Raw genomic sequence first — 27,389 nt, 5'->3', positions numbered from 1 at the left:
CTCATTGGGAGAGAGAGAGACTTGCGCTTATTCTAAAATGACTGTCTGAAAGACAAACATACATATATGCTCTACCTGTTTCTTAAGATGATGTAGAGGTAATTGCTGCTGCTTCCTGAGTGGACGTTTAACTACTTTGTAGATATTAAGCTTTTGTGCACAGCCTAAAATTGCACTGTGCAGGACCTACAATGAGTCTGCGCGGCCGCTCACGCGCGCAGCTTCAGACGAAACATTGTCCTCCGTCAATTTGCAATCGCATTCCTCCGTGCATTCACGATCGAGTTCCAAAGGTTGCGGTTTCAGGGAACCATCACGCCCCACCTGCATTACCTCTGCACCCCCCTCGGTTGAGAACCACTGCTTTACATCAAGGTTCCCTTCATAAAGCATTTATACATGTGTTCATTAATGATTAATAAGTCATTTACAAATGCATTATAAAGCAGCTATAACTGCATAAATAAAAAGGGGGATTCTAACGAAATACATGCCAAATAGTGATGCAAACCATAAAAGTGTGCCTTAATATAGTGGATTCGTGTGAACCATTTATTAATGTTGCATTTTCACAGGTTACTAACATTCATAACTCATAAATAAATTGTTCACAGGTTACTAATGTTCATAACTCATTCATAAATGGTTCACACGAATCCATTATATTAAGGCACACTTTCATGGTTTGCTAACATTTTTTAACTCTTAACATTTATAAGTTAAGTGTTTAAAGTTTTCTTTAAAGTGCACTTTCATGGGATGTCAATACTTCTAAATGTATGATTCATATCAGATGTTGTCATGGTTCTGCCCCACCTTGTCTTGCTTTTCTTGATCTAGTGGCAGAATCATGACAGAACCTCTTGTTTTATGTGGAGAGAGGCATTCTGGCCCTGTTGGCCTTCCATATGCTCTCTCCGGTCTTGTCTCTGTTCCCGCCCTCTCGTTACCTCGTTATTGCTTGTAGTGATTTCATCCCCCACAGCTGTTCCCTCTTGATTTGTCCCCTTATTTAATGCCCCTGTGTCTTCTGTCTTGGACTGGATCATTGTCAGTATTTGGAGTGTTTGCTGTGCGCTGTTGTCTTTGTCACCAGCCTTGTCTTGTGTTTGCCACGTAAGTCCAGTCTAGTTTAGGTATTTGTAATTATGTCCAATGTTGTATCCTGTCTAGTTATTCTAGTCCAGTTTAGGGTAGTGAGTCGATGTTCCTGTTTATGTTCCTGTTCTTACCCTAGCTGTTTTGTTTTGTTTGTGCCTTGAGGAGCGTCAGGTTGCCGCTCCTTAAGGAGGGGCTTCTGTCATGGTTCTGCCCCACCTTGTCTTGCTTTTCTTGATCTAGTGGCAGAATCATGACAGAACCTCTTGTTATATGTGGAGAGAGGCATTCTGTCCCTGTTGGCCTTCCATATGCTCTCTCGCCACATAAAACAAGAGCTTCTGTCATGATTCTGCCACTAGATCAAGAAAGGCAAGACAAGATGGGGCAGAACCATGACAGATGTAGCCTTGTGAGCAAGCATTCTGTTTCTACAATAAATAATAAATAAATGCTTTATGGCTTTGATTAACTATTGGAAGTAATTTAATCATTAATAAAACATCATAAACAAACAAGTTTATGACTACCTTTGTGCATTTAGTGTTAAAAAGTGTTCAAAAGTTAGATGAATTCATCTTGGTAAGCAAGAAAAAACAGCTTTGGATAAGCATCAAGATCTGAAGGCATTCTGTAGGGCACCGTAAGACATTCGAATCGGATCTAGTAAGCAACATGGTTTGAAAAGTGACATAAGATATGAAATATACAACAATAAGAAAAACGTCTTGGTTACGGCTGTAACCTCAGTTCCCTGATGGAGGGAACGAGACGTTGTGTCGAGCTGACAGATGGGGTTCGTCCTTGAGAACCAATCGCTTCCGACTTCTTAGAAAAGGCCAATGAAATTGCCAAATGAAATTTGCATGCTGGACTCCGCCCCTGGATATCCGGGTAAAGGGAGACGGCATGCCTCATTCATTCACCTTTGTTCTGAGGAGCCTGAGACCTCTCACGACTGCTGCAGTGGACAGCACGTGTTGTGGCAAGAAGGACACAATGTCTCGTTCCCTCCATCAGGGAACTGAGGTTACCTCCGTAACCAAGACGTTCCCTTTCTGTCGGTTTCTCGATGTCGTGTCGAGCCGACAGATGAGGTTCCTATGGAAAACGCCACAACACTGTGCCCTGTCACAATCTCTAGTGAAGCGACGGTGACTGGCCTGGGCGTGTCAGCCGTGAGCGCTACCTCGAAATTGTAACCTACCAGTGGGTAGGTAGGGGGTCCCAGAGCTTTCTTGAAAGGTGGGAAGGCCCCTGCCTTCAGCCTCACAGGCGGCGGCCTTGTTTCTCTAACAGAGAGAAGCCGCCCGGTACCGTAAGGCCACTGGGTAAGCGCTACTTCCTCAAACGGGTGATGCGCTACAGAGACCACTTCCTACCGCAGGCTCCGAAGAAAAAAAGGTGAATGAATGAGGCACGCCTTCTCCCTTTTATAACCGGATATCCGGGGGCGGAGTCCGGCATGCAAATTTCATTCGCCATTTCACTGGCCTTTTCTAAGAAGTCAGAAGCGATTGGTTCTCAAGGACGAACCCCATCTGTCGGCTCGACACAATGTCGAGAGACCGACAGAAAGGGAACCAACACAGCACCCTACAGTCTCCAGTCTGACAGCCTATTTTGCAAATAAATAATGAATAAATACATTTATTAAGCATTTATAATATGCGAGTTAAAAATGGCTCACTATTTGGCAAGAATTTTGTTAGAATCCCTTTATATTTACGCAGTTATAAGTGCTTTATAATGCATTTGTAAATTACTTATTAATCATTAATGAACACATTTACAAATGCTTTATAAAGGGAACCTCAATGTAAAGTGTTACCGAATTAGGTAACACTTCAGTATAGGGGGCAATTCTCACTATTAACTAGTTGTTATTAGCATGCCTATTATTGGCATATTGGCTGTTTATTAGTACTTATAAAGCACATATTCTGCACGACCATACTCTACATCCCTAATCCTACCCAATCCCTAAACCTAATAACTACCTTACTAACTATTAATAAGCCACAAATTAAGAGTTAATTGGGGAAAAAGTCATAGTTAATGGTTTGTTAATAGCCAGAATTGTCCCCTATACTGAAGTGTGACCCCGAATTATGTTTTGAGTAAATAATAATTTAATAAAATCTGCTATATTTTAGCATCTTCAAAGTCACCCTTTGCTTAGAAGTTGCAAAAATGTACTCTTTCCTTTTCACCAGCTTCCCAAGATGTGTATGTTTACATCTATTCTAGACTCTTTTGGCTCTTTTGAAGTAATTTAACCCAGGTCACTGTTTTTCATTCTTTGTTATAATGTGTTGCCAAAGTGACATTTTTATCCACATTGCTAATTTAAATCATTTACACCCATGCCTTAAGACCAAAAGGTTTTTAAAGGCTGATTCACACTGATCCAACACAGGCGTTGGAGAAGATATAAGAATGTTGGTAACCGAACAACGGCTTTGTGTCTGTACAATTGAAGTGAATGGATACCCCCATTGTTCAGTTACCAACATTCTTTAAATATCTTCTTTTGTGTTTTGCAGAAGAAAATAAGTCAAACAGGTTCAAAAAGGACATAAACAGGACAGGAAAGGTGAATGATGGGATGCCTGAGTAAAACAGCTTTGTTATAAAACTACCCAGAATGATCTGAACAGTCTTTGCCTTTACATTTCTCCACACATTCAGATTCATGAAGAATCTAAACCCCAAGCCTCATCTCCCCATTTAATGATATACACATATACGCACAATTGCATCTCTAGCTGTTCATAGAGGTTTTTAATACTTTTCAGATGCGTGCTCAATGTTATGCAAAGCGTACCAACCCCATTTTGCGAAAATCTTTCCTGAGTCTTCTCTGCCTATTCACATCAAATCATAGCCTCATCAATTCTTTTTTCCCCAGTGAACTACTTTACAAACATTATGCCCAGACTGCTGATGATAAAGGGAAATAATTATTCCATTGAACTTGTGCCATTTGTCTTCTAGAAGTTTTGTGGGAGAGATTTCGATAGTGGCTGCCATGCAGGTCAGAGCCTTACTTTATTAGGCTGAAATGTCACAGGTGGACTGGCATTTAGGTTAATGAACAAAATTATTGTCTGGTTAAAAATAATAGGGCATGCTGTCATCAGATCAGGGCCTGTGACCTACAGTGCGCTGTGCAAAGCATGTCCCAGTCTGAATCCCACAGCAAAACGATACATTGGCAATATTTAAATTAGTTAACCTTTTAACCAAATACCTGATGCTGAGGAGGCTGTCAGTTTGACTTTAAACTCATAGAAAGTTTAAATAGAAAATGAATAATAACCAAGAATTTCTATGTGGTTTCTGTGTGGTTTATTTTGATAAATCAGAAATGAGGCTGTCAGATTGAATAAGATGTTATATACCGTATATCCCAAAACACAATATTAGAGCTATATTACATCAAATTAAGTTAGAAGTAGAATTTTGAAATCCTGACAGCAGAAACACACCCACAAAATCCATGAACCTCTACCACAATCCACATTGCTGCCGTACTACAATCTAGAACTTTATCTCCTCATTGAAATGTGCAATTCCAGCATTATGGATGTAACATTTGCAGTCACAACTTGAAATATATACTCTCAGACACTGTATTTATTACTAATATGTTAAATCATATGTTTATATTTTCCTAAGCCCCTGATGATAGAGTCCAGACATCAGAAAATTACCAGTTTTAGATTTAAGATGAAGGAATGATACTTATGGTTATGTATGTGACAAAAAGAACACACGTTTTTGAGAGACAACATACTTTGTGGGATTTCTGTGAATTAAAATGTGCAAACCTAAAGCAATTATATCTAACAAATGGAGAAAGGGTGGGCCTTCAAAGGACATAAAATACACTCTAAAAATGTTGAATTATTTCAACCCAGCGTTGGGTCAAAAATGGTCAAACCCAAACGTTGTTTCAACCCAAATGCTGAGTTGCTTAAACCTGTTGTTCGGTCAAATGTAAACATTATCTGGGTTATTTTATCCCAACAGTTGGGTTTGTCCATATTTGAGCCAATGATGGGTTGAAATAACCCGTAACCGAGTGTAGTTATTACAGTATATGGACCTTATGGATTTGACAATTTTCTGACTATGGAAAATCAAGAATAAAGCTTTAAAAACTTTAAGAAAGACCTCAAAAGGTCATTTAAACCACCAAATGTTGACATCTGAGCTATCAGTGTGGTGAACCTTTGGTAAAAACTTTATTTCTTCATGGTTCAAGATTGACCTTTGCAAAGAATTACCCCAATACAGTAAGTCTCCTTGTGTGGTTGCCCTAAATACAGCCAGTTAAAGTGAACCGGTTAAAAACAGCCACTCTTTAATATATAATGCCAAACTGTGGCATGATGGTTTGTACCTTCTGGATGTCAGATGCCAGTTGCTGAAGGGAAGGTGATGCTATAGACTGCAGGGAGCCGGTGGTTCTGACTGGACTGTGGAGGCTGACATAGGCCACGGCTCTGCTCTGGAGCACCACGGCATTCTCCTTCACAAACACAGAGCATAGTCGTCTACTGCCAGTTGGCAAACTAATGAACTGTCATAGCATGGATTGATATGTTGGCATAAATGCAAAAGTAACCCCCAGGGAGACACTATTGTGTGAAATGAGCAATGTGAATAATAAGAACAGTTAATGATTTCTTTATACCCAAAAACTACAATTTATTGTGACATCATTTGGCTTCTTATGATTAATGAAGTTTGAATTAGTTATTAGAACAAACTTTTCAGTCAGACAGAATCATTTCATTAACACTCAGCCAAAATCAGTCTGACTGAATCTTCATGGCTTGGTGATCATATTAGCATGTTGCTTAAGGCTATTTTTGTTTGTTTTTTCCTTTGCTTCGGTTTAGTTATCAAAGCGAGAAAAATACAAAAAGTGCTTTTGACCCCCGCTAAACTTTTTAAAGAGAGCACACACCAATGATTGGCTACATGAGGGCCGTTAAGTGCATTTATTGCTGTCCGTACACATGATTTACTGAAGCGTTGACGTGTTAACAGAATTATTTTCTTGTTTGGATACATTCAAGTACCTGAGGGAGGAATGGTTGAACGGATCCTTCTTGTTATGCACATTTATCCGCCCCCATCACAGACATCTGAGTATACTAAATTAACTATTAAATTCACAGGCTAAAAGTTTCAATTGCTGTTATGTAAATACAATAATCATGCCATCATGAAAAAGATTTTAAGTCTGCGCTTATGAAACGTCAAGTATTGCATAACATGGATAATAATAACCCTGGCATTTTACCTTTCCCCATTCAAAGGAGCCGATGTTGCCCAGTGAGGTTCCTCCCCAAGAGCAGAAGACGATGGTGCGGTCGGGCTGCCAGCCCGCGCGGACTTGAGCCATCATAGAAACGATGATCTGAGTCATGACTGCTGCGCCGTTCCCCCAGTCCGCCAACGCACCCTCGTACCAGCTGCCATGACGACTGCCAGCCAGTACATATCGATCTGCAAGGAGAAACAAAACAAGACTAAACAAGAAACAAACACTCAAACACCAACAAACATGTTACACTAGAAACCACTGACTCTGGGTTAGACAGACTTGATTAATTCTGTCACTAGCTCTGTGCCAGCCAGTTGTGAATAATTTTTTTGTACTGATACTGTAGCCCTCACACGCCTGGGTCACAGTTGCCCACTACCCTCACAAAAAAAGTTTATTTAAGTGTGTGTAGCGAGGAAGGCGGGACGAGAGCCGTGGGGCAGGAAGGCGGGGCCGGTGGCGTGAGTGATAATGAGTATCAGCTGTACGCGCACTGGTCCCGCATGCCTCACGGGGAGCTAGGGAGCATAAGAGGACGAGCGACGGGACTGCCGACGAGAGAGGACCGGGCCCGGAAATGTTAAGTTTTATTTATGTTTGTGTGGCCGGCAGTCGACCGTGAGGTGGCTGCCGGCCTTTTACTTCCGTGTTTTTGTTTGTTTATTTTTGATTAAAGTTTATTGTTTAAATGTTCGCCGGTTCCCGCCTCCTTCCTTCCCTACATTGAACTTTGTTACAGTGTGCTATTGTGTACTTCTTTTTGACTCAAATTAAGAAAGTACACCTTCAGTCTACTTTTTATGTACTTTTGAGAAATATAAACATTCTTCCATGTTAAAATTTAGGCTGTAAGAATATAATATATAAAATAAATAATATGAAAAGTAACCTATAGATGGTTTCAGAGGCAGTGGCGGAGCTAGAGTTTTATATATGGGGTGGCCAGGGGGTGGCCAAGGCTACTTCAGGGGGTCCACAGACATGACAGAAAATGTGTGTGTAACCCTGACCTGGCATCGAATTATAAATAAATAAAATAATAGGATTGCAGATAAGGGTACAAGTGATAATTTACTTCCCAGAGTTGTATGTAAATGGATACAAAACAATTGCACAACGTAATGAGATTGATGTAATTCTAAATGTATGTAGATGAAATAAATTATAAAATATAAATGATGAAAGTGTTGAAAACAGTTTAATCCTTATAACTCTTTAATTTAATTTACACAGAAACAAAGCAGAACTGAGGTGTCTTTAAACTGATGTGGATAGAGCGGCATATCAGATGTTATAAATATAAAACATATACTCATTCCATAGGACTGCAAGATTAAAACAAAATCATTACTTCTGATTATTGCCCTTGATGTTGTCATCTTGATTATTACTTTCAGATATTAGAATACATTAAAGTGTTTTACATGCTACAAAACAAGCTGAGAAGCATTTATGAATTATTTTATTACTGTTTTATTGCTGTTTTGATTCTTAAGGAACACAAAAATCAGTTATTCAAACGGGAAATATATAGAAAACAATCAAAGAACATCCAACATCAAACATCAAAACAATCAATAGCTTCGGGTTATACATTAGTCTGACAACTCTACATAATGAATCTCTTTCTTACAGCGTATCTGTACGCGGTTGTTAATGATAAACTTTGTGAGTGTGGCGCATTTCAGTAGAGCTCTTCTTCAGCGGTGAATCATTTAAACGGCTCTGATTGGCCAGTATTTTCATACGATGAACTTGATTGGCTGTAATGCTCAAAGCTGTAGCAGAACAAAGACGCTGTCATTTTAACTCCCGTTGCATTATGGGACATCAAAGTATCCACTGTTATGTATGCAGATTCAATGCATGTTCTGGGAAATGTTAAACCAGTATGTCATAAATAATTTTTTGAGGACAGCTTTTTGTGTAATGTGTAGCAGGATAGCATGCATATTCACACACCTCGCATATCTCTCCACTCACGCACACTCTTTTAAAGCGATGCTAAGCAGTGCAGCAAATACTATGTAAAACTAAATGCCGAATCATTAATTTAAGACAAACATTGACCCTCTTTAGAACTCTTTTCTGGGTGAGTAGTAAAAATGAGCAGTCGCACATACAAATTAATTCTCAGTAAAGGAAAAGAAACAATAGCTCATGTAATTAACCGCAGGCCACATGCTTCACTTACAGCGGATGATAAACTCAGCATGTCACTAGGCCACTTTTGACTGACAGCTCAAAGTGTAAAAAAAAATGCTAGTTGACAAGCGTGATGAAATGAGGAATATTTTAACCCACCTGCACTCAGGTGGGCTGGCACAATCTTTGGGGAAGTTATAAAAATGACATTAAATCATAAATAAGACAGTAAACATGATTAAAACGGCAAAAATCAAGGAGAAGAAAACTTTATTGCAATTAGTGACTGAGCAACCAATTATGTCAGAAAACGCACCGTAAATCAAGAAGGTAAATCACAGACAGCTTAAATGCACAGAAGCGATGACGTTTACAGTCTTAAGGGTGTGGATGAGAGATTAAACGCATTACATCAGACGTGCGGCTAAATCATTCTGAAGGTGAAAATAGTAGTCGGTAATTAAAAGCCTATTTTCGGCAGCCAAGTGACCTGCGTTTGGACAGTGGTGGCAGCTTTTGTTTTAGGAGATTAGTTTGTCATAGCGCAACAAGGAAAAAGAGCTGTTTCAGCACTCGGGCTCAATTTGGCTTTATTCACCTCCGGACTCTCACTCTTTTAGCGAATGAAGGAGAGAATGCTTAGATTGCACTCTTGTTTTAGGGAACAATTGCTTTATTATTAGGAACACAATGCAATAAAGTACAGTGTCAAAGTGCTATGTCTTTGTTATGTCAGACCGCTGCGGTTTAAATAACAACCACGCCCGGGAAATGTGTCCAGTGCTTTCATGAGGTTAGATTTAGAGTGCTTTATGTTTAAACCCATAAGAACCCATGGTGACACAGGTGTCACAAACACAGGTGATAATCTGGAAATGCTGTTTTAAAGCTTTATCCCTTTTTAAATCTGGGAGTCCCCACACGACATCTACTGAATATTAAATTCATTTCAACTGGAGATGCACTGATATCTCGACCAATAATCAATAGCGGTCGTTAAAAGCAGTTTTCACACTAACGGCTCTTGGCTGATAGTTTAAAAACAGCCGATGATCAGGCCGATATATCCTGTCAATAAAAAGAAGACAAGAAAATGCAAAGACTTTGTGCTTTGTAAATAGAAAATGTTAAGAAACATCACCAGTTTGATGTTCAATGTCATTATATGAATGAATAACATTCAGAAATTTAAGAAATATTAACATAATCTTCAGAATTTGTATTGACAAGCCATAGACCAACTCAAACCTGGTCTAATATGTTTTTGGTTATTTAAAGAGCATGTTAGTAAATGCGGTAGGAGGGTGCACAACGCGCGTACATTCTGCTTATTACACACAGAGGGACGCACAGCAGCACACAAACATGCTCAAATATTAAAAATAAATGGATTACAATGTAAAAGATTATTATTGTGTACATAAAGTAAAAAAAATCGGCTTGTCCTGTAGATGGTCTGCGAACGCAACTGGCTCTTAAAGGGAGTGGGAGATTAGACTCTGATTGGTTTACTGCATGTTTTGCCCAAAACACACCCATGGCTCATTAGGGGAAACCTGTTTAGACCGTTTAGACCATGTGCCTGGCGCGATGACCGTTTTTCCCATTCTTAAACTAGCAAAAGTGGATTCGGACATGCTCTCAGTGCACTTGCACCCTGATTTTTAGCGCTTAGGTCGTTAAAATAGAGCCCATAAGGTTCTGTTTGCATTCTGAGCACGTTTGAGATATTGGACTGCAAAATGCTTGCATTCCATTTGACTTTGTAGATAAAACCAAAAAAAGGCCTAAAATGTACAACATAAAGAAAACCCCATCACATAATGTAAGTTGTCCTAGAAAACGAATGTGAATAACTTAATTTTGACAAAAATGTCAGATAGAACCAAGGTGATGATATGTTGAGTTCTCTGAGCTATACCATTTTGTTTTGGAGAAACAAAATGATCATTGTCCTGTAATGCAGACCTACCTGGATTAGTCTTGCCTTTGAGAAATCCGATGACATTTTGCACTGTCTTGAAGGCTGCCTGGTTTTCAATGGTAAGATTGATAATTGTTCTCACTGAGAAATAGAGAAATTGAAAAAAAATTAGTCTTGTAGTCATTTTTAAAGTTAACAGCCAAAAATACAACAGGAATTTGAATACAATGGTAAAATACTTTCTCCGATGCCAGTTTAATATAGAGACAACTAAAAAAGAACATCGCCATCACAGTGCCATTGCTCCCTTGTCTTTTGTGTATTCTGACTAACCCGACCCAGCACCATCAACCAATTGCATTTGTCTCCCCGCATATAAACCTTAATGTGATCACTGATCTACAGTCAACTCAGAAGAGGTCCTCTGTTGACTCCAGGTCCCAAGTGAATACTCTTTTCCCAAGTGGCTCAACACAGTCTGTGCTTGCAAACGAGAGTGCGTTTTTAGCACACTCTCCCTTGTTAAATCCATTCCTATCACATGCACAGGAACTGCAGAACAGCGAACAGACTCAATCTAAACGTCCCTCTGCATGCTGCATGGAAACAGGAGGGGTGAAAATAAATGCTTTTAGAGATACAGAACCACAGCATTAAAAGGTGTTGCTACCGCTCACTGATGCTCTTAACAATTGCACATAAAGGCTCAGCGCGATGGAGTGAATTTAAATGAAGCTGATATCTCAGCGGATAAAAAGAGGCACATGGTCCTGGATGACATCCCAGGCCTCTCTCTCTGCAACTTTCCTCGCCTCTCTTAAAGCGACACCGCTCAGGTGGAGATGTGAAACCCCACAATGGACTTTCTCCAGGTTGCAGAATTGAGAATTTCTTTGTAAGAAAGGCCTCAGAGACCGAGCAGATGTGCTGGCCTTGAGGCGCAGAGTGAGAGTTTTTTTATAATATTCAGGAGATGTGATTATCAGAGGGAAATAAAGATGAGGTTTGGTACCACAGATGCACTTAGACGCAAACGCCACCGACGCTGGGGATGTGTGTACACAACTCTCTAAAGTACGTTTTTTTAACACTTTGAAAGTAATCAAATTCACTCTAAAAATGCAGCTGGCTTCACACAGCACACGGACCCCATTTATCACATCTGACAACAGCACAAATGACTTTGGGTAAGGAGCACAAGATGTATATGCAGTTCTAAGGGAGTGTTTAAAAGTGCTGGCGTGCACACGGGTCGCGGTGTGACAGATTTGCCCATTAATCACCAGTGGGTATGAGAGGTTACAGTGTGTTGAGAGAGGTGAGCTGCTCGCCGTGAGCAAAGCGAGAAAGTGATCTTGCAGGAAAAGAATGAAATGGTAGACAGCTCAGGTTTTTACAAATGATCCAGAATAAGACCTTCTGTAAAAGTAAATTAGCTGGTTGAGAAGAAAAGCAGGCATACCATAAAACCATGATAAACAGATAAAAATTACTTCAGACTATAGGGCTGTCACGATATCAAATTTTCACAAAATTATTCACGGTACCATTATTATCATGATATCTATTTTAATGTTTTTTTTTTTAACGAATAAAATAACACTATCAGTCAAATTCATCTTTAATTTTATTTACTCACTAAAAACAGTTGGGTTAAAATTGACCCAACAAATATCCCAATGCTGGGTTACTGTAGCACCGACCCATTGTTGGGTTATTTTAACCCAGTATATTGGGTTACAAGTTTAACCCAACTGTTGGGTTATGAAATAAATAACTAATTTGTTGGGTTATTTTTGCCAACATGTTATTTATTATTTTATCATTATTGTTATATTTGTTGTTAATTATTTTTGGCCATCCTATTTATTATTATTTTATTGCAGTGTAAACAAACCATGCATAACATAGAAATACATTTACTGTATTTGCAAAAAAATAAAAATAACACACTTGTCATTTGAATTCTGGTACTTTTGACTGAGTGGCGCTGCAGCGGTTAGGAGCCCTGACGCTTCTGCTGGGTTCTAAAACCCGAGTGCGCCGCCATCTAAATGGCACATCTAAAATATGATTTCCACAAAAGTTTATACCTCACCTAAAAGTTTTGGACAATGAAAAACTAAGTTAATTATTTTAATCTACGTTTGAAATAGGTTGGTTATAAAAAGCAAGTGTTGGCGTCGACAGTCATGCAGATAATAAAAACAGTCGACAGAGATGTGCGTTTGTGTTGCTATGAAAAAACACGGCATACAAACACACACGCACATCTAATAAGTATTATTAATATTAAATTACCTCTCGTCTGGCAGCAGTGGCGCCGGTCGACCGTTGAAATTTAAAATAACCGCATACGCAGCTCAATTTTAACCCAACCCAACTGGCTGGGTTGTTACAGAAATTACCTATGACAACTATTGGGTTACAAAAATATCATTTTTAGAGTGTACTTCTCCTTGTTTGGCCAGCAAATCACACTTAATATTCAGTAAGGATTAGAGAGAGAGAGAGAGAGAGAGAGAGAGAGAGAGAGAGAGAGAAGGAGAGAAGTAGAGCATTTGCAATGGCTCTTAAGGCAAAACTGCTGAATAATTATAGGTATTGTGTGTAGAATTAACACAATATCAATATTCATGGTTTTTGTATCATGGTTATTGCCAATACCAGTGTTGTGTACTGTGTCACCCCTATTTAAGACCCCTACTCTTATCTGTATACAAGAGTTTATAAGATATTATTGTTTATTTAAAAGTAAATGTTTTGTTATTTATGCAGTGCTAGCATCCATAGATACTGTATGTATTCATAGATTCCATGTTTGACCACTCCACATACACCAATGTGTCTGGACTCGTGACCAGAAGGTTGCCGGTTCGATCCCCAGGGCTGGCGGGTAACGACTGAGGTGCCCTTGAGCAAGGCACCTTACCCCTACTTGCTCCCCGGGCGCTGCAGTGATAGCTGCCCACTGCTCTGGGTGTACGTGTGTTCACCACTTGCTGTGAGTGTGTTCACTACTCTCTGGATGGGTTAAATGCAGAGTCACATTTCGGGTATGGGTCACCATAACTGACAAATAATTGAATTATAATTATAACTTCCTATTGTCACCAATTTGGAAAAGTAATGCTAATAATGCTAATGCTAATAATAATTATACTAAATAATAATAATATCAACAACAGTAGTAATCGTGATTACTATTATTATTATGAAAAATAAAGGTAAAATATGGGTATTTTATTTATTGTCATTAGCTTTTTTTAACAGAATGTTAAAAAAGTTTCATATTACGAACATATTTCAGAGCACAGGACGCTGTGCTGTTATATTTCCCATGTGTGCAAAAGAACAAAACCGATATCGGACAGGTTACCCTCACACGCAATCAATATCATCATAATTAAAGGAGCGGGTGCGTTTCGATAAAGCCAATCACACAGTTTTCTGCCAGGGAGCTGTAATTGCATAGAAATTTATTATAGTATGATTTTTCATCCGAGCAGAGCAGAACAGAAGCTCAGACATTCATAGAAAGTACTAATGCATTTGGACCCCATTCACCCTCTTTTTCGATTTCGTTTCTTTACGGTAAATAAATGGATGATGAATCTGACCACCTGGCAAAAACACACACACACAAACACAATAACGAACAAATACCATTCAGGAATATATAGACACACGTGAGGCCATTACAAAGCCATGGACAATAAACGATCAGCCTCCCATACAATGCCAGAGTGTTTAATATGTGCAGGAGGGAGAGTCTGTCTCCAGGTTTGATAGGCTCGCATACTATTTTTGCGGCTAACGTCTCATTTCCCCGAGCAGGGAGACATGGATGCAATTAGAGCACATCGGAGCGATAGAGTGAGGCTTAATTGAAAGGGAATGGAATGAGAAAGAGGAGACAGATGGAAACAAATGATTTGAAACCTCAGAAGTGGTCAAAGCTCGGCCCAATCAATAGAGCACAGATTACTAGCTTCGGAGCATTTGATCCGGTTAATGGAAGAGAGGTGCAGGCCTGGGACCAGGCTGGAGCGGTTCACAGCTGGGAGCTTTCACAGCGTGAGGAAAAAGGGGGGTGAGTGAGCGTCAGGGGAGGCGAACCCTCCCTCTCCGCAGGATCGATGGTGTTCATGTTGCCACTGCAGGTTTTTGGCGGACATTGATTGCTGGACATTGGGCTGGTGACAGAAGACGAGTTGTAGCAGCCCATGCTCCAGTAAGTGGTTTACAGTCGCACACATACTGTACTTACCAAAGTAATTTGCCCTGTTCCAAAACCAAAAGAGCTACTTGCTATTATTATATGAATAACAATTACAGCACGCTGCCTCTAAAAAACTTAAAGGGAAAGTTCACCCAAAAAAGAAAATTCTGACTTCATTTACTCACCTTTAAAGGGATACTTCAACCAAAAATGAAAATTCTGTCATCAATTACTCACTTTTGAGTTGTTCCAAATGTGTATAAATTTCTTTGTTCTGATGAACACAGAGAAAGATATTTGGAAGAATGCTTATAACCAAACAGATCTCAACACCCATTGACTATCATAGTAGGAAAACTACAAAGGTAGTCAAAAATGCCCCAGAACTGTTTGCTGTACATTCTTCAAAATATCTTCTTTTGTGTTCAACAGAACAACAACAAAAAGATAAAGTAACTTTTCCTACTATGGTAGTCAATGGGTGTTGAGATCTGTTTGGTAAAGCATTCTTCCAAATATCTTTCTCTGTGTTCATCAGAACAAAGACATTTATACAGATCTGGAACAACTCGAAGGTGAGTAAATGATGACAGAATCTTCAATTTTGGGTGAAGTGTTACTTTAAGTTGTTCCAGATCTGTATAAATTTCTTTGTTCTGATGGACACAGAGAATGATATTTGGAAGAATGCATGTAACCAAACAGTTCTTGGCCACCATTGACTACCATAGTAGGAAAATCTTTCTCTGTGGTCATCAGAACGAAAAAATGTATACAGATTTGGAACAACTCGACGGTGAGTAAATGATGACAGAATTTTCATTTTTGGGTGAACTGTCCCTTTAAGGTTGTATTTGTTAACAGTAGTTAATGCATTAGCTAACATGAACTAACAAAAAAACAATACTTCTACAGCATTTATTGATCTTAGGTTATATTCATTTTGTTAAATCAAAAGATCACTGAAAGTCCAGTACGTTTTATTATTTTGCACAAAGAAATGATGGAAGTTTGCTTCCTAAACATTTATTTCAATATTTGTCATGATCTTCCTCAGTCAGTACTAAAGATATCAAGTCTATATTTTCACACAATGTTCTTTACATGATGTAGAATGATTTTATGTAGAAAACCGTGAATCACAAAAAAGTGAAAAGGTTTTTGCCGATAGGCAATAAGCTCCCCTAATACTTTGAGAAAGAAATGTCTGGTTATTAAAATGATATGCTGTTGTGAAGAAGTGACTCACAGACACAGAGATTAGTTCACGAAAGCACTACAATCGGTTTGTCAGATAAATCTCGCTCTATTAGGTGCTTTCACATTTATGAAGCCTTTTAATGACCATTAGCAAACAGAAAAAGACAATTATAACACAAGCATCAAGACTAACAACAACCTGTGCGTTTGGGGGGCATCCCAGTCTAGCAAACCAAAACAGCGAGCAAGCCAATAATCACCCCAATATCGAATCTCTTAAATGGCAGAGATAGGACTTCAACTGAGGATTTGCCTTAAAGCCCATTTCCTTTCATTTTGTCACCAGGGCCGTAAATCCTTGACTGCCTCTCAAGCCAAGACAACGGTTCCGCCACGGTGATGGGGTCTCCAAGGCGACCATGCAAAAGATAAGAAACGATTTTCACTCAATAGGCGGGAATTAGAGACTAATAACCCACATGAAAATCTGCAGCACACATCTTTCCGCACACATGCACAGCTGGGGGGGCAGAGACGGAAAGCTGACTCAGAGCTCAGAGAGTGTTTATGTGTGCGCACATCTGGGTGTATGTCTGAGTGACTAGGACCGTGTGTGTGTGCATGTGTGCATATGCATGCTCCATATGGACGGAATGGCAAGTTCTGACACCTATTAGCATGTGATAAACCTAACACACACAAGCGGCTGCTGTTGTACACAAACATCAGGAAACATTGTAGATGCACAATGGCTCAGCCCTACTAACTGTCATGCTGGTAACTCATAACACCAGCGGTGACGAAACTTTTTTTTTATGACAGACATCTCTCTCCACTCACTGACTTAAAAAACGAATGCTGTTTGCGTTCATTTGTCTGATAGCTTTATTTAATAAGGGATCTGTATGTAGGGGAAACTGTTAAGTCTGAGAGAATTGTCAAGAATAATTTAAAGGGATAGTAAAATGAAAATGATGTCATGAATTACTCGCTATCTAGTGGTTCCAAACCTGTATTAATTTATTTGTTTGGTTGAACACAGAGAAAGATATTTGGACAAATGTTTGTTACGAAACAGTTCTTGGACATCATTGACTACCATAGTAGGAAAAATGAGAATGGTAGTCAAAAGTGCCCCAGAACTGTTTGCTGTCCTACATTCTTCAAAATATCTTCTTTTGTGTTCAACAGAACAAAAAAAAAAATCCTACGATGGTAGTCAATAGGGTCCAAAAACTGTTTGGTTACAAACATTCTCCCAAATATATTTCTCTGTGTTCATCAAAACAAAGAAATGTATACAGATTTGGAACAACTCGAACGTGAGTAAATGATGACAGAATGTTTTTGGGGGCTGAACTATCCCTTTAACACTGTGACAAAATGTCAAATTACAGAAAAGAATGTGAATTTACAAGTTGGGTGTAAAACAACATCAACAACTATTTTATGTCAAGTCATTTTACATAAATGTTATTTTACAGTATTTTTACGGCGCCCCAGCTGCCAGAATATTACAGTTTTTATGGGTATTTTTTTACAGTGGTACCATCAAAAGGCATTAAAAATATTTAATAAATATAAAAATATGTAAATAAATATGAAAAAAATGCATAAATGCATTCAAAAATAAAAATGGCACTGTCTGTCACAAGTCTGGAAATAAACAGAATGTTGTTTGGATTTAGTCAATTTAAAAATAAAGAAACTATGGAACTAATGGAAATATTCTAAACTATTTCTAAGTTGTTAATGAAAAAAAAACTTTTTTGACCTTGATAATCATGCCACAATCTTAACGAACATAATAAAATCAAGCTAAAACTAAAAATTGCATAAAATGTTCGGTCATTCTCACATACTCACATACTAACAATGAACCTATACTAGACTTTCTATGAAGTACATTATTAGTCAAAGGTCAATGTACAAAACTACATCTTCTATGTTCCGTGTTAGTCGATGAAAAACATCACTCCATCGAATGGCCCTTCCTTGTAGGTCAGCCCACTTAAATCCAATTATATTCCAATGCATGTCAACTCCTCCATCTGTCATTTTTATTTCATCAAATGTGGCTGCTCGCATTGCATGTTGCGTCTGACCTCTCTAAAAGCCCTGCATTAGAGAGCGCTGTAAGGCTGCTGACCAACCTTCCTCTCGTGGTTTCAATTAGGTCCCATAGGCACCCACTGACTGATGTGTGTAATGACCTCGGATATGGGCGGCCGAAGCGAGGGTGACTTTAAGATGATATGTGAAACCTGCATAATTCGCTGGCGTTGCGACACATTCAGAAACTACACTCGCACCATGAAACGTAAATCAAAAAGCCAGTGCTTTATTAAGGTGTCATAGCATCAGCGGCCAGCAGGTGGACTGATTCTGTAATGTGCTCAGAGAACTGCTTTTGATGGTTAAATCCCCAAACCAGCATGAGCCGGAGGTGACTAATGAAGATCTCAGACATGAAAGGTTCAGTGAGAGCTCAGAGCTGATATCAGGATTAACAAATAAAAAAGAAAAGGAAGATCTAAAAAAACCGGTCAGGTGAGTTTCTGAGAACATATGAGAAATCTGAAGTCTGTTCTTTTACATGGACTGTAAGTATAATAATTTGGTTTGGCTTTAGAATTCTCACTATTAACATACTATTAACTACGACTTTTGCCTCAATAAACTCCTAATGACTGCTTATAAGGTCGTTTTTAAGTTTAGGTTTTGGGTAGGGTTAAGGGATGTAGAATAAGATAATGCAGAATAAGGCATTCATATGTGCTTTATACAACCAATATACATGAAATAAGCAAGTAGTTAATGATAAATTTGTGTACTGTAATATAAAGTGTAACCAATCATTTTTATGAACATGCATTAAATAACGATTAACAGATTCGTAGTGTATGTACATTTAAATATGAATGTAACATACAGTAAAACGTATTAATTTTATGACTAAATGTAGCAATGACAATTCTGTCATCATTTACTCACCCTCTTATCATTTCACACCTGTATGACTTTCCTTCTTTTGTAGAACACAAAAGAAGATATTTTGAATAATGTTGTTAACTGGCACCCATTGACTTGCATTGGCTTTGTGTCCATACAATAGGAGTCAATGGGTGCCAGCGCTGTTCGGTTAGCAACTTACTTCAAAATATCTTCATTTGTGTTCTGCAGAAGAAAGAAAGTAATACATGTTTGAACTAACAAGAGGGTGAGGAAATGATTATGGGACTATTATGGGATGAGCGACATGAGATGTATGAGATAATATAGTATAAGGTATATTGATCTTTCTACCAAAAGATCCTAGCAAAAGATGCTGCAATTGACATACAATTGCAACTGAACATCATAGAGGGGTTCCTGAAGCTCACTTGGTAAGAAAGTTTGCTCCGTTGCAAAGCAGATGTTATGGGTTCGATCCCCAAGGAACACACATTAAAAATGTCCACACGGAATGCTTTGGATAAAATATGTTGTTTTGGATAAAAGCATCTTCCAAATGCATACATGTAAGTAATACAAAAAGCCACGTATATCTTGCAATAACCTATTTGTTTAAAGCATTCCACATACACTACATCTAACACTTCAGTCTTACTTTGCATTCAAGGTTATCTTGAACGCCGGGTGATTTGAAAGCCAAGATCAGTGTTAATGTGCGGGAGCAAAGAGGCTGTCTTTTGAAAGTCCAGTACAGCAGGCGAGTTTCTGGCCCGGGGCTTACCTGAGGCTGAGTGCATGGCCATAGGGACGCAGGGTCTCCCCTGCCCCATAGCAGGGGCAGAGAGCAGCAGTTTTGCTAAGGAGGCAGAGATGGGCTGCACCAGCAGTGATGTTAGGTGATGCCGGTCATCTCTTCCAGCTGCGAAGAAAACGAAAACAAAGAGAACATTGTATTTATTTCAGGATTAACAGTGTACATAGTAGTCTGAGAAGGGTTTTCGCAAAACAGTTGTGTCACTTTTGCATAAAGAATTTAAAAACAAACTATTTGAATTACTTTATTGTGACTCGTGTGCTCAAACAACACAACGAAAAGGGCCGCAAGCCCTATTAAATCTTTTTCACAGTAATGAAAACAAACAAAAAACACAAATAATTGTGACTTTCCAGGAGCATTAGAGGATGTCAGAGGTATTTTAACATAACCAAATACCAATCAAAGAGCTCCACTGAGATATTGGTAAACATCTCCACCGAGTCTTTTCACACATACCCATCTATAAGGGCAAATGAACATCATTAGTCCCATATGTGCTGTATAAATAGTTGCAGTGGGGCTGGGAAAATATGTGGTTTGTTATGTAGGGTGAGCGAGGGGGAGCGGGCGAGGAGGGTCGTAATGTGCTATAAATCAGAGCGAGAAAATAAAATAACACAGAGAAGAATCAGCACAGCCAGGCAGGGATGTCTCGGGCCTATCAAAGCTTTTCCTTAGCGCTGATTGCCGCTCTCGGGCGGCAAACTAATAGGCCCAAAGATTTTAAGTTTAAGGAAACGGTTTCTAGCAAGCCGATGGGGATTTATATGGACGGCATGCTCCATTGATTCCGCCTCATTAAAACAGAGAAACGGTGAGCCTAATCCTGCTCTCGGAGCAAATTTGTTTAGGAGCCTTAATTTTCCAGCAGAGATTTTGGAATGGGGTACAGTCATCTATGAATAACTTTCAGTAAACCTTTCGGTTACACAACACTCTATTGCTTTCAACACATAAACGTATACGGGGGAAAAATTATTTTACACCAGTTAGCCTATTCGAGAAGAAGGTCCCTCTCGAAATGAGCTTTTTTTCGTCTTGGGTGCAAGAGGATGCAAAAAGTGATTATTGCCTTTTTTGAAGTGTGCTGTCTATGCAATTATCCACTCAAAAAGGTCACAGGGGTCAAAGTTATGTTTAGAGAGAAAGGAGATTATCTGAACTCATTATCGCTAACCTTCTAAATGTTATTTACCGTAAATAATCGGGCGTGTGACTCAACAAATGCACATTGATAAACCAAATTGCTCCAAATAAGGGTGTTGTGGGCTATTAAAGTAGCATTAAGCAGCATTAATTCAAGTCAAAGAAACGTCTTGGTTACGGATGTAACCTCGGTTCCCTGATGGAGGGAACGAGACGTTGTGTCGAACCGACAGAATGGGGTTTGTCTTGAGAACCTATCATCTTCTGAGTATTTAGAAAAGGCCAATGAAAATTGGCGAATGAAATTTGCATGCCGGGCTCCTCCCCGGATGTCCGGGTATAAGAGGGAAGCCGGCGTGCTCATTCATTCACCTTTGGTCTGAGGAGCCTAAAGCATCCTCCCCCGACCGCTGGGGTGGGCGGCCAGTGTTGTGGCATGAGGGACACAACGTCTCGTTCCCTCCATCAGGGAACCGAGGTTACATCCGTAACCAAGACGTTCCCTTTCTGTCGGTCTCTCGACGTTGTGTCGAACCGACAGAATGGGGTTCCTATGGAAAACGCCACAGCACTGAGCCGCGTCACAATCTCTGCGGAGCGACGTTGACTGGCCTGGGCGAGTCAGACGAACACGCTAACGTGAAATTATGACCCTCCAGTGGAGAGGAAGGGGGATCCAGAGGTTTACACAAAGTTGGGAAGCCCCTGTCACCGGCCGTCACGGGCGGAGGCCTAGTTCTCTAAATGGCGAGAAGCCGCCCGGCACCGTACGGGCCACTGGGTAAGCAAAAACGCTGCAGAGGCCACTACCTACCGTAGGGAGGAATTAGTGGAGACACCACATGGTCTCACCATCAGGGGAGAACTCATGGAAGAATGTGCGGACTGCAGGAGTTAACCGCAAGGTGGGAGTCCACCTGGGGAGGTCATGGGTTGCCAAGGTGGGAACCATTCATGAGGATACATCAGACGGAACAGCCCACGGAGGGGGGGGGGGTTACCACGTCTGGAGCACTAGGTCCGGTTAGAGCTATGTGGGAGATAACTCAACTGTTTCCCGGCCTAAGGGGGCAGGGCTGCTCTGCCCAGCCTGCCCCGAGGAAGGTGCTAGTGATGGATAAAATGGCTGTTCTTTACCCAGTCGGGGAAAGAGGGGAGGCGTAATAGCCGCTGATCCCCCTAAGGAAGGGGGAAGGGCTTTCGCAGGCGTACGCCCTACCGGCTGCCGGTCCTACACCTTGCCAGGATGTGGGTTGACACACTGGTCTCTCGGAAGAGTGGTGGGAACTTTGAGCACGTAGCCGGGGCGGGGTCTCAAGATAACGTGAGAATCCCGGCCCCGAGTTCTAGGCAATCTGTGGACACGGAGGGTGCTTGCAGATCCCCTACCCTCTTGGAGGTGAGCGCCATCAGGAAAGCCGTCTTTATCAAGACTGAGGAAGAGCGGCAACCCCGAGAGGCTCAAAGGGGGCGGGGCCTCTTGAGGCCCGCCACCTAGGTCGCAAGAGGGTATGGAGCGCGGATAAGGTGGTCACCCTCTCGCGCCCCTTACGAACCTAATGACCAGGTCGTGCTGTCCCAGAGGCTACCCAGCACTTGGGTCATGATGAGCGGCCGTAGCGGCTACATACATTCCCAGTGTGGAGGGGGAGAGGTTACTCCCCAGTCTCTCTTGAGGAAGGGACAGCTCGTACCCGACCGAGCAACTCCGCGGGTCTTCTCGCCGAGAAGAGCCCCATGACTAGAAGAGGCGCCACAGTGGCCGAAGTCCTAGCCTGAGTGACGTCCCAACCAGACCAGGGGTGGGTCACTCAGGATCTCCTCGTCCCGTCCAGACATGGAGACCAGGTTTTGCCTGGGATGCCGTAACGTGCCCCTTCCCCTGGGGAAGCAGTTCGCCAGGGGGAGCGGCCAGGGGGGAGTTGTTGTCAGAGCCTTAGCTCCGAGAACCAACTCCTGGTTAGGCCAAAAGGGTGTAACTAGTACCACTTGATGCTCCTCTTCCCCTCCTCTTCCCTGGCCTTGCATCGTGGGAACACAGCCACCCGTGACACAATCATCACCGCCCTCAGTGCGGGCAGGACGTATCCACAACGTCTGCCCCAGCGTACTGGAAGCAGGCATCGTGTCCGTCCCCCTCCTCGATGAGTGTGTTGCACCCATGAGAACAGCGGGACAAGCCACGCTGGAGAAATTTGCTCTTTTAGAAAGGAAATTCGCTCTAACACCTCCGGAACTGCCGAGACGCCCAGGGGAGAGTCACTGCAGGAAGGGACCGTCCGCTGTCCACGTCGTAGATCCAGCAGAAAAATGATCACCAAAGATCGTAGAGAAGCTCATCAGATGCGTAGGCTCTGAAGAACAAAAGGTGAATGAATGAGCACGCCGGCTTCCCTCTTATACCCGGACATCCGGGGAGGAGCCCGGCATGCAAATTTCATTCGCCAATTTTCATTGGCCTTTTCTAAATACTCAGAAGATGATAGGTTCTCAAGGCAAACCCCATTCTGTCGGTTCGACACAACGTCGAGAGACCGACAGAAAGGGAACTGATACTACAATTTAGTATTTACAGGGATCGGCTGGGCTTTAGAGTATACAGATGCTGAGAAAATGTAAGAGATCATTCCAGTTTTGGCTTTAATCAGGATTTCTAGATGTATAATGGCAATCACAGTCCACTGTGTGTTGAATTTGAATAGAAAAAAACCTCAGGAATGACAAAGTCACCCAATAGCAATGTGAAATGTGTCTTATTCCATATTAATTTCGAACTGGTCGTAAAACACATGTAGACACATTAGTATTGTGTTGTTTAAACATGATTTTAAATCGGAGTTTTCAAGATCTGCAAACATTGCATCTTTTGTTATTTTGACCAATGTGTCCCGTTTCAATTTTATGCACATAAATGCATATACATTTTCATTTAGAATTTGGGAGAAATGTTGTCACTAGCTCACAGAATGAAACTGAAACGATCATTTTACACATACCCATAAATAGTAGGCTAAATTTAGAAACACAGAAAATAGTTTTTAAGTGGTCTCTTAATTTTTAACCAAGCAGACTAAAATGTTTAATGTAATATACAGTAAAAATAGATCTAACTGTCCACACTGTTTTAACAAAATATTTCACAGGAAATAACATCATGTTATTTGTTTACACCAATATAAATGATACAAAGTGCCCTATTTTAACAATCTAAAGCACACAGCGCACGTGCACTTAGGTCGTGTCTGAATCTACTTTTGCTAGTTTAACGACGGGAAAAATGGTCGGCGCATGATCTAAAAGGGTTGTCCGTATTCTCTTAATGAGTAGTTGGTGTGTTTTGGGACTAACGTGCAGTAAACCAACCAGAGTCGCCCTCGAGTCATGGCGGATTCGCTATTTACATGGCAAGAGCAAAGACTGGACGCTTCTCCAGAGAGGAAACGCGTCTGCTCGTGCGTGAGGTTAATACTATTTTTTATCCAGTATGTACACAATGATCTTTTACATTGTTATTCTTTTATTTGTAATATTTGGCATTATTGTGTGCTGCTGCTGTGTGCCTTCTGTGTGTATTAAGCAGAGTGTATGCACATTGTGCACCCGCCTTATATTATTAACGCGCTCTTTAAATGACCAAAAATTTGGGCGCACAAATGCATTTGCTATTTAAACAACGTGGCGCATGAGGTGAAAATGATAACTGTTTGGGACTAAAACTAGCAAAAAACACTGGCGAACTGGCGCTGCAAGGGTGTACTAACTTTGCTACAAAATGTATATTTTTTAACGATTTTAATGTGAAAACTGCCACAACGAATCAGAATTTCAAAATGTTTAAACAAATGGAGTATTGAATTGAATGTTTTTAAATAAAAATGTTGAATATTGTTTTTTGCTATACAGTAATTTGGTATACAGTAATGGTAGTCAATGCCTCAGAACGGTCTTCCGAATCTTTCTTTGTGTTCAACTGAACAAAGAAATTTATACAGATTTGGAACAACTAGAGGGTGAGTAATTCGTGACAGAATTTTCATTTTTGACTGAACAATCCCTTTAAGTTAAACATTGCCAGAAAAGTGTATATATAGATACTCAATATGCAGTTTCGGTGTTGTGGTTACTGCTGTACCAGGTACTGAATCAATGCTTATAAAGACACATGGAGCTGATCATGCCTCTCGAGTGAACTGAATAAAAAGGAGTTTTTTTGTGAGACATAAAGAGAACCTTTCAGTCTACTTAGGGGACATGTCTAAGGTGCTTATTGATTCTTTTACAAGCCTAAGAGTACTTTCATTTGTCTAGATAAATAAATACAAACAAGGTTATGGCCAACACATCCTTATTCTTTAGCCCGATCTGCAGCACAGCTAAAAATGAACCAAAACAAGTTCGAAAAAGAACACTCTTTCTTTTTTTAAATGTGGCTAGCTTGATATTATATAAAGACTAAACAGATGTCTGATTCATCAAGCAGGTAAAATTACCCCTTTGCTGACTTAACGCTTTAAAATATGCACAGTACACACTGCTAAGGAATCTTGTGCTTCACCTCATCTGATTTTCTCAAGTAAAGTTTCAAGTGTCGTTCACCCTTAATTTCAGTCAGGCTAAGCTCCTTAATTCCACACAGAATTACTTACCTGAGCTCCCTGTGAACTTTGTGCATTACACAGATTCATATCACGCTTCAATTATACTGTACACGCCTTGCTGGATACCATATACCTGTAGATGCCACCATGCTGATGTAATGGCCTGCAATCGTAGTTTGATTATAAAGCAAGATTCACATAGACAAAGGTTTAATGGTCAAGGAATGACCGCAAAAGCAACACGTGCCAAAAATGAGCATGTACTTTAATACAATCCGAAATTACTGAGCGAACATCATTTTTTAAGGCAAACAAGCCCCCTAGGAAGAGTTATTTGCTGAAGTGTGATTACCCACAGGGCTTAAACTCATTCCCTGCACACAGAGATGCTCATGATATATATATTACACGCCCGCAGTGGAGCCATATGCGCACTCTTCAGACTACAAACACTTTAGCAACTCACATACAAACTTCTTATTCATGCAGTGTTGATGTGTTACTAATCGAATCCATGAGAAAACTTGCAACCATGTCATGCTCACGTCAATAAACAACCTTGACTACTTGTGCAGGGTGAAATGTAACTTCATGTGACAGGATTTCAGTGTGCAGTGTACAGTGCTGTACGTTAATTAGCAAATCATTTCCGTAAGAACAACAGAATCAGTCTTCACATCGAGAATTTGCTCATCTCTCTTGAGTTCAAGTGTTTGTGCAGTCTTGTTTACATCATCTTGTTAGCGAGTCTTTCATGTGCTAAACCTGCGGTCACACAACTTTAGATATGATGCGTATTGTTCTTTTTTTATGTTTTTTCTTTTATCATAGATCTTACATCAAATATATTTTATGATAAAGGACAACTTGTCTGTCCTATGGCATAATATTGATAATGTTATATTGATAATATATTATCCAAACCACAGCAAGTGTGTAATGCTCAACACATGCTAAAGAGGTCACTTAATTTACATTGGATGTGTGGCACACCTACAGTATGTGGCGCCCAGTCTCATGAATTGCGTATAAATAACACGCGCGTTGCATTATCGTGAAAGACCTACGCCAAAGTTCGATTTTGCGTGCATAAATACGCCTATTTTTGCGTGCATATGATATGCCAATTTAGCACGCGTACATATTAACCGGCAATTTGTCTTATTAACCTGTCCCCTAACCCAAACCCTAAACTTAATGTTAGCGTGCGTGCATATTATAACCTCTACCTTAACCCAAACCCTAAACCTAACAGTATTATTTTAATTATTTCAGTGTTTCCTCTTCATGTACGTTTCAAAATGGCTGCTCTCCAGCGAGGTGCACGCAAACACCTCGTATCATATGCACGCAAAATCGAACTTTGGCGTACGTATTTCGCGATAATGCAACAGCGTGTTATTTATACGCAATTCATGAGACCGGTTTGGTATGTGATGCTTGAGTGTCTTTAATTTAAAAAATGGCTGTTGACCTTGGAAACAAAAGCTCAGGAACAAAGACACTAGGTCAATTCAATGGGAACTCAATGGGACCAAAGCCCCTAACTCCCTCTCTAACAGAGGCAGAGACTAGACATAATGTCTGTGTTGTATTTGTATGGAAGTTTTGAATACAAACTAAATTATGAGAGAGTTACAAAGAAGTAATGATTTAGTGATCAAAGCTTTTCAACTGAACGAACAAAATTAAGTTTTAAAAAGATCTTGAAGGCCTCATAATAGGCATAATGTATTTAACATTTTCTCTACTGAATCACTTTGTAAATGACTCATGTTTGTTATTTTTTTTTCTTTCTGACGCACAAAATGGTGAAAAAACAACTCGCCATAGACATCTGATGGAAAGGTTTGTGAAAACTGAAACAACTGATGAACAAATGTCATCACAATCAATAGTTAATGACATGGAAACAAACACTTTGTCTTACGTAAAACTCAATT

The 27,389-nt window shown here is 40.2% G+C and overlaps 1 protein-coding gene across 7 annotated transcripts in view; it reads right to left on the bottom strand.

Annotated features, from left to right (window-relative positions):
- Positions 1-27,389, bottom strand: part of LOC130571242 (inactive N-acetylated-alpha-linked acidic dipeptidase-like protein 2) — a 218,607-nt gene that overhangs the window by 66,102 nt on the left and 125,116 nt on the right. For all 7 annotated transcript variants that reach the window (XM_057362095.1, XM_057362090.1, XM_057362091.1 and 4 more), the window contains 4 exons: positions 19,667-19,804; positions 10,557-10,649; positions 6,416-6,621; positions 5,507-5,635 (listed from right to left, as the gene is read on the bottom strand). In XM_057362095.1, the coding sequence (XP_057218078.1) occupies positions 5,507-5,635; positions 6,416-6,621; positions 10,557-10,649; positions 19,667-19,804 (566 nt within the window). The remainder of the gene's footprint in view (positions 1-5,506; positions 5,636-6,415; positions 6,622-10,556; positions 10,650-19,666; positions 19,805-27,389) is intronic.

The sequence above is a fragment of the Triplophysa rosa genome, linkage group LG20 (assembly GCF_024868665.1).
Source record: "Triplophysa rosa linkage group LG20, Trosa_1v2, whole genome shotgun sequence".
Taxonomy (NCBI): domain Eukaryota; kingdom Metazoa; phylum Chordata; class Actinopteri; order Cypriniformes; family Nemacheilidae; genus Triplophysa; species Triplophysa rosa.
The sequence above is the reverse complement of the archived record's forward strand: the minus strand, read 5'-3'. Positions and strand labels throughout refer to the sequence as shown.